The 8620-nt window shown below is 37.3% G+C and overlaps 1 protein-coding gene across 1 annotated transcript in view; it reads left to right on the top strand.

Moving 5' to 3' along the window:
* Nucleotides 1-7770, top strand: part of LOC107042404 (endochitinase) — a 119752-nt gene extending 111982 nt beyond the window's left edge. Inside the window, exons 8-9 of the mRNA XM_015263436.1 lie at nt 6564-7003; nt 7536-7770. Coding sequence (XP_015118922.1) covers nt 6564-7003; nt 7536-7670 — 575 coding nt within the window. The 3' untranslated portion in view covers nt 7671-7770. The remainder of the gene's footprint in view (nt 1-6563; nt 7004-7535) is intronic.
* The last annotated feature ends 850 nt before the right edge of the window (nt 7771-8620 follow it).

The following is an 8620-nucleotide window of genomic DNA, read 5'->3' as shown; positions in this document are numbered from 1 at the left end:
CCCCCCAAACCTATCTAATATTCATAAGTGAAATAGAATAAAAAATATGCCTGCGACTGCTGACAGTTAACCGCCGACTCGATAATTTAACACTGGCGCCATCTCGCGGCATTCTTCCATCTGAACTTCTTTACCACACAGCACACCATCAATAATTTCTCCTAATTATACAAAATAACCTATTAATGGGTATTAATTGGGACCAATTGTTTGTCTATCAGCATTTAAATAATTTTTTGATTATATTCCAATCATTTTTGGCCCATTTTTCGCCTTAAAATGACATCCATGCACATCCATGCTACATCCATGCTACAACATGGATCCTTATTCGCCAGGGATGCTAATAACATTTTTTTCAAAATTTTTTACCTTTAATTCTCGAATAGCACCCCAAAAGTTCGAGGACACCTTGACGTTAGCTAGATTGTCGGAAATATGTTGATTATATTCAGTCTCTTTTACCTTCACTTTTTTCTTATATTTTTTCTTTTTTTCGCTTAGTGCAGCTAGCCCAGCCCTTAAATTTTNTGTTGATTATATTCAGTCTCTTTTACATTCACTTTTTTCTTATATTTTTTCTTTTTTTCGCTTAGTGCAGCTAGCCCAGCCCTTAAATTTTTATTATAAACTCCCGATCCTAATTCATAATTATTAGTTTTCTTACAATTTTTTACTTCCCTCCAAGCTCTGTTTACCTCAGTCTCGGCCACTTTAACCTCCGAATCAAACCATTTCTTCCGTCTAATATCATTAAAACCTGACTGCTCTACTGGTTTACTGACTTTCAACATGCCACTTGACGAGGCAGACTGGATTATGCTGTGGGTTAAAAAATTATATCTGTCTGTGATCTGCTCCCCCACCTTAGCTAATCCACCTTCAAGTAAGCGCCCCAGTTCGTTTGAAAACTCCAGCACCAGATCAGGATTCCAGATAAGCTTTTTTACAGGTCAACAAATTTCACCATTTCCTCCAGCTTTTTCATTCGTTTCAAAATTAAATTCAACATAGATAGGAAAGTGATCTGAACTGAAGAAGTGATCTACTACCACTAGTCTATTCAAACTTTGGAAAATCTGGGGGCTAACCCATAATAGGTCAAGTGTACTACAACCACGAGAACTAACAAATGTAATTTGTGCCGGAAGGTCACCCGGTATTCGTCCATTAATAAGAAATAACCCGTTATCACACATTACATCGTTAAGCAGCTGACCTTTTTCTCCTCTTCTTGATCGATGAACCTCCTGGTAGCAAAGAGACATGAGCCTTGAAGAAGTTCCTCAGGGATGTCCCCATTTATTCCTCCGATTCTCGCGTTGTAGTCCCCCCCCCCAAGATCATGGGGAGACCATCGTATATTTCAGATATATGAAGTAGTGACAGGTTCAGATTTTCAACCACCGTCTCGTACTCACCAAAAAGTTCGAATGGGGGAATATAGATCACTCCCACAATATAACAGTACTGACCAATTGAAAGATTGCTGAATATCCACCACTTACACTTCTCGATAATTGTGCACTTGTACCTTTTGTCTACTAGAAGGGCCAGACCTCCCATTCCCCGTCCTGTTTGGGCTTTTCTTGATACGTTACTCCAGTAACAGTTGAATCGATCTTCTATCCAAGTCGGTCTCCATTCAGGCTGAGCTTCTAGCCAGGTTTCAGATGCTCCTATTACTATTGCATTATCAAAGAAGGGAGGAGCGTCGAAGAGGTTTTTGGCTCAATAACAATTCCGCATTGTGATGAAAAATATTGTTCGTAACTCGTGAAAAAATGTTTTTTAGCTCGTGGGATTATATCACTCGCCTTCGGGTCGTGATATAAACCTCCCACTCGCCAAAAAACACTTTTTTGCACTTGTTACGAAATATACTATTTCATCACAATGTGGCGGAAATTTGACTTTTAGGCACGCGGAGCGTACTACAACCACGAGAACTAACAAATGTAATTTGTGCCGAAAGGTCACCCGGCACACTTTTCGTCACAGAGTGATGAAAAATCCATTATTGCATTGCCCAATTATTTTCGTTTGACGTAAGTTTTTATCACAGGCTTAACTTGAAAATTAGAGTAACTATCACAGACAGAACTTTTCAATTGCAATAGACCAGGCTGACGGAATGCTGGTAATATATTCGATCCAGTGGTGGTATTCAGAGAAGCTGCCTTAGAGTATTTTGATGATTGACCTGGTACCATATGCCATATGACTTCATCTCTTGCGCCACACGTGGGACAAAAATCAGTATAATACAAGGAATTCTGTTATTCATGTTGCTTACTCTTGCTATACATTCAATTCTTCTCCAATATTTAACTCTTTATATTTATCCAACGATTTTCTTTGAAGAATTCCAAATGGTGAATTCTTCAGTTGCGAAAATACTCCATCCAAGAACTCTTCCATCCTAATATCATGCTATCAAAATTCATCAGAAGAATCTACCGATTTCTCTTAAAAATTCTATTGAATTTCTATTGAAATACTATAAGAATTCTATTGATAAATTTCATTTGTTTGTTGCATCATTTGTATAGAAGATATTTAATCGAAAAATCAATGAAATTTTTTCTCTATAAGTATTCTTGGGGATGAATTTTCTCAATTTTTTCTCTTGGATTTTATCATGAGAAACAAATAAACATACAGCGGAATGAACCTGGAAATTTTACGCCCAAAAAATTCATTAAAAAATCAAACTCTATTGATTTTCCTATTAGATATCTTTTGCGCAAAAAAAAAACAAATAGAATTCTAATAGGATTCTTATAGATTTATAATAGAAATTTAATAGAATTTCTTAGAGGGAGCGCTTGGCTCTTCTATTAAATTTTTTCATACGCTGCCCCTTTGATGTCCAATAAAACGAATTTTCGTGAGAAGACCCGGTAAACCGCGATTCTAACCTCGCTTCGCTCTGTTTGATCGCGGTTTACGGGCCTTCTGACGAAAAATTGCATTTATCACACGGTCCAAAAGTATTTTCTGACGAATGTGATTATAGGCCTCACCTTCGGCTCGGCCTACAAAGCCACATTCGTCAGAAAATACTTTGTGGACCTTGTGATGAAAATAACTATTTCGAGTTTTCCACGTTGATCTTCATAATTTTGGGGGCATGTGAATTGAATCTATGAAATATACACGAGAGTTTGTTGACAATCGGGACGGAAGGGGTATCGCGGGGAAAAGGGGAAGGGAGCAGAGAAGCGGTAGTGGGGACGGCCAAAATTGACTGCAGTGACGCCTGGTGTGTCCCGCAGAAAATACCTCGCGGGATACTTGAGAATACCTTCCTCTATCATACCTTATTCTTGTTACCTGACGAGTTGGCGTCCTCGGGTAATGTGTTTACCATTTTCAGAGTCCCATCCTAATCTCCATCTCATTAACCACACTTTTCTATCTAAGATATTTAATCAGCCGAACACCGTTATATCAAGTGCTATTGCTCAGACCAACCAGAATAAACCCGAGCCCGTACTGAACAAACTTTTAACTCAGAGACAAGCCGAAACTGGCCGAAAACTCTCAGTTGTGCCCCTGACTATCCAAAACTCAACCGCTCAGCTACAGTGCACACCAGCGCCCCCCTATTCGAAAAAATATATCAATTTTTTAATTTTCCCTAGACATTGAAAAATTAAAAATTCTGTTTTCGTGTGGATCTCGTTTCTCTTTCTATATTCACTTTCTTCCATCAGCATTAGATAATAGAAAGACGATACATTGGTTTTTCTTCATTACTGAAAAAAAAATTTTCGAAATTTTCAAGATCGAAAAAACGATGTTTAAAATTTATTTGTGATTTACCTTTCCTACATTTTCCGTATTTCCTGTTTCAGTGAATGGAATACGATCACATGAATTAAAAATGTTAATCTCCCTTCATTTTTTAAGAAGAAAAAAACAATTTCGAAAAGACAGAAAACCAATTTTTTCATTTTATTGATATTGATTAATGATGATCGATCTCTCTTTGCAATTTACGTCTTCGGTTCCATTGAAATGAGATCAAAGGGATGTAAAACGTTCATAATCGTTCACGTTTTCAGATCATTGGTACTAATTAATTTAAAGAAAAAGAAAGAAATGAAAAATTTTAGGGATGATCATCGAAAATTGTCTGTCGATCTGTATTCTCACGTGATTTATGGGAAATTTCTCTTCATTCAATGTTTTAACTTGTGAATTAAGGAACAAAAATATATATAATAACAATAAGAATGAATAAAATTAAATTAATCTAATTGTGAAGATGGAAATGGAAAGAAAATGAAATAAAATAATATTGTATAAATTAATCTAGCGACGGGCGCAAAGCACCTGTTCGCTAGTGTAGAAGATTCATCATCAAGATTATTTCGTCAAAAGGTTTCATCCGATGACCTTTTTTGGTCTTCATAAAATTGTCCCAAAAAAGGTCGCTCGGTGAATACTTCTACATCTCTTTCTCACATTTTTTACATAGCTTTAAAATTCTTGGGTTGACGAAAAAAAGACGAAACACATTCTTTTGTAGGGGAGATTTACATTCTTTACACAGAAACCAATTCTCCCCACCGTTAAAACTAAGGCAGTGTCTGTTCACACGGTCCACGGTCAATTTTACCATGGATAAAGGGTATATTTTACCGTGGATATACGGTAATTTCTACCGTGGATATAAGATAAGCAGTGGTATGCATCGGGCCCATTTTTACCGTGGATATAGGGAAGATTTTCACCGTGGATATAAAGTAATTTTTTTTACCGTGCATATAAGGTGAGTGAATGGCGTGCAATGTTTACACTTTTTACTGTGGATGCAAGGGAGATTTTACCGTGGATCTATGGTGATGTCTACCGTGTATATAAGGGAGATCAGTGGTAAGCATCGCGTAGGGAAATTATCTCGCGGATCTAGTTGTATTATGGGTTAGAGCCTTTAAAATTTCAAAGATCAGGGGTATGACGACCAGGGTTAAACGAGAGACGAATAAAGTTAGTAGGCCACTCAAATAAGGAATTTTTTTTGGCCGAAATCGAGGATGATAGAAGAAGGATAAAAACCATGAGATATCATGCGGAAGAATGATATGAAACACATATTAAGTTTTTGGGATTGTAGCAAATCGGGAAATTGTTTAAAAAAATTCAAAACTGCAAAATGAAGCGTCCACGCGACTTTTTTGCTTGACGCCGACGAAACCGTGATAGGATAAAAATGCATAAGGCTTAATTTGTAGAGCATAGAATTTCCTACAAAAAAGCCAATGGCGGCATTTTCACAATTTAAACCGTCAAGTCGCCAAGCGCGCTCAAAGTTGAACTACCAAAAAGCTGATTCGCCGTCAACGCCGAAAAGTCCATCTTAGTTGCAAAATGCAAATAATTCTTCACAGAATGTCTTCAGGAGAGGACATTTTTTTAAAAACATTTTTCAATTTTTCAGCAGTCCCCATTTTTTCCTTTTTTTTCATTTTTCAACCAAAATTTGCCATAACATAACTTTTGATCCAGTTATCTTATTGGAATAAGAACAACAGGTGATTTTTTCTCGTTCTCTCCTCTCCATGTTCACTCTTTTGACCTTTTCACTCAACTTTATATTTAACTTATTATTTGTTGATAAACTAAAAAAATTGCTGTTTTTTCAATACATAATCTGACTGGAAAATTTTTGATCAAGCTCGGTAGCTTTATCCCAAACTTGAGTCATTGAGATCAATCTTGAAATTTTTCATATTTTTCTTGGCATTTGTTGACGTAGATTTTTAATAAAATAAACCCTATAAAATATACCCTATATCCACGGTAAAATTTACCGTGGACCGTGTGAATAGACACTACCAATGTTTTTTTGGGCTCAAATGAAAGAGCGGCTCGAAAAATGGCGTGGAGAAGTCTTTAAAGATGACAAATGTCTCTAAAGATGATGTCTGTTTTCAACTGAAAAGCGCAATTGTGACAACATCGTCCAATTAAAACCAGAGTTGAAGACCAGAGTTTGTAGCAGAGATGTCAGACAAGATATGAATGTTTTTTTGGGCTCAAATGAAAGAGCGGCTCGAAAAATGGCGTGCTGATGCCTCTAAAGATGGTTTTGAACCAGGGGAGATTCCTAGACCCCAATGTTCTATACATACTCCTAGACCCCATTGTCCTCCTAGACANACAATTGCGCTTTTCAATTGAAAACAGACATCATCTTTAGAGACATTTGTTATCTTTAAAACCATCTTCCACGGTAAAAAGTGGAAACACTGCACGCCATTCACTCACCTTATATGCACGGTAAAAAAAAATTACTTTATATCCACGGTGAAAATCTTCCCTATATCCACGGTAAAAATGGGCCCGATGCACACCACTGCTTTACCTTACATCCACGGTAAGAATTCCCTTTTATCCACGGTAAAAAATGGGCCTAACGTACCCCACCATTTACCTTATATCCACGGTAGAAATTACCTTATATCCACGGTAAAATATACCCTATATCCACGGTAAAATTTACCGTGGACCGTGTGAATAGACACTGTCTAAAACTAAACATTTTCACGTAGGTACTCAATGGGTTGGATACGAAGATCCTGACAGCCTCCAAATAAAAATGGACTGGATAAAGTCGAAGGGCTACGCAGGAGCGATGAGCTGGGCCATAGACATGGACGACTTCCACGGAATGTGCGGAGAGAACGACATTCTCACCAAAGTTCTCCATCAGAATATGAACAATTACAGAGTACCAGAGCCGAAACCGAACACCAAGCCAAGGCCTGAGTGGGACAGACCCCCAAGTACGACTCCAAGCTCCCAGGATAGTAGGCCCACGCCTCCTAAGAAAGAGACTGAAGAGACAACTAGGCCCAGCTATTATCCAAAACCTCAACCTACTCGACCAGCTCGACCTGTAAACCGACCCGTAACTCCTGATATTGATGAGAGTGATAACGAGATCCAGTGCAGTGGACAGGACTTCATGGCCGGAAGAGACTGTGCCTCGGTAATAATTCTAGTTTTCCTAATGAAATTGTTTGGAATTAATTGTCATGGGATGAGTTTGCGGGATGAATTAACCGAATACCGATTCTTCCTTTCACTTGATTGAAACACAAAATTCACAATCTCAAGTACCCAGGATTTTCATCAATTTCTTCATCATAATTTATAACTGAAAATTCCACATGATGTTTTACGGAATATTCCACACACTAGATATTTTCCAGCCAAAAGTCCGCGGAAGAAGGCCACATTGGTAAATTAATCCTTGCGACAAGAGGATCAATTTTTTGTGAATGAAATTTGACAAAAATTAGATTTCAACTATATTCAATACACTTAATGTTTGTAGAATAGGAGAATTTATTTGAATATTGTATTGAATTTCCGGTAAGCTATGAATACCATATTTTGTTATTCAATTTCAATACGGGATTAAAAATCAAGTCATATGGAATTGAAATCCTAATGTTTCTTGAAACTAAAAAAAAAAATAATCGAAATTTTTAACTCAAATCGTCCGTTTTCATTCACAGTATTATCGTTGTGTCTACGGGAAACCACTGAAATTCCAGTGCGCATCCGGTCTCATCTTCAACCCTGACAAGCTCGTCTGTGACTGGCCAGCGAATGTTGACCGCACGCAATGCCACCAATCACATTATTACTGATTAATAATAAAGCAAGCTAAGAGAAATAAAATACAGACACAGACTCAAAATACTGTCATTAGACTGATAAGAGAATCAAATAAAATAGTAATTCATTGTCCACGTTGAATTCAACAAAATCCCACACTGCAATGCACCCATCTCTACTTTTTCACGCCCTTTCCCGTAAAAGGGAATGAGAAAATTAATTTTTCTGTACTGCTTCTCACGATTTCTCGTCTGGGAATTGGTATTACATACTTCCCAAACTCGAAAACTTGAAAATCACTACAGAAAAATATTGTTCCTGGGCTGTTGCGATGGGGTTTTTTTACTCGTGTAGTTGGCCACTCCACACGAGTTGGCCAACGCCACACGAGTAAAAAACCCCATCGCAACAGGCCGGAAAAATACTATTTCCAGAAATATCTTTGATGGTAAGAACTGTGAAGGGATATATCAGAAAGCAATGAACAAGTAGAGTAGCAACTCCAAATTATAATCGAAATTAAAATTTATTCTGTACTGATAACGAGTTTGTACCTATGTGAAACGAATGTAACAATGGTCGGAAAGCGGAAAAAAGCCACAAAATAAATAAGAAAGCCTAGAAATCTCTAAATTGAAATTCGATCAATTATTGCAGATTTGCATCGTTCTTAACACTACCCAGGACCACTACGAGGACGTGGTGATGCACGGTCCCGACAAAACTACCTAACACAACCATCAATCCTATCCTGAGCCATGCAGATTGAAGATTAAGATCTGTGAATTCCTCCATCCCGTTCCTTCGCATTGGATTTCACTTTAATAGTAATGAATATGAGAGAAAAATTAGAAATAAATATAAAAAATTAAAAACGAACTCTTGGAACAATAGAGCCAATGGGTGGAAAATATAAATTTGGTAAACTTCATCATTATTAATATCTCAGCCCTACGTGGAAACTCATCAACCCATATACGCA

This window comes from Diachasma alloeum, unplaced genomic scaffold (assembly GCF_001412515.2).
Source record: "Diachasma alloeum isolate Michigan unplaced genomic scaffold, Dall2.0 Dall_scaffold_00447, whole genome shotgun sequence".
Taxonomy (NCBI): Eukaryota; Metazoa; Arthropoda; class Insecta; order Hymenoptera; family Braconidae; genus Diachasma; species Diachasma alloeum.
This window is presented reverse-complemented; position numbering and strand designations above follow the sequence as displayed.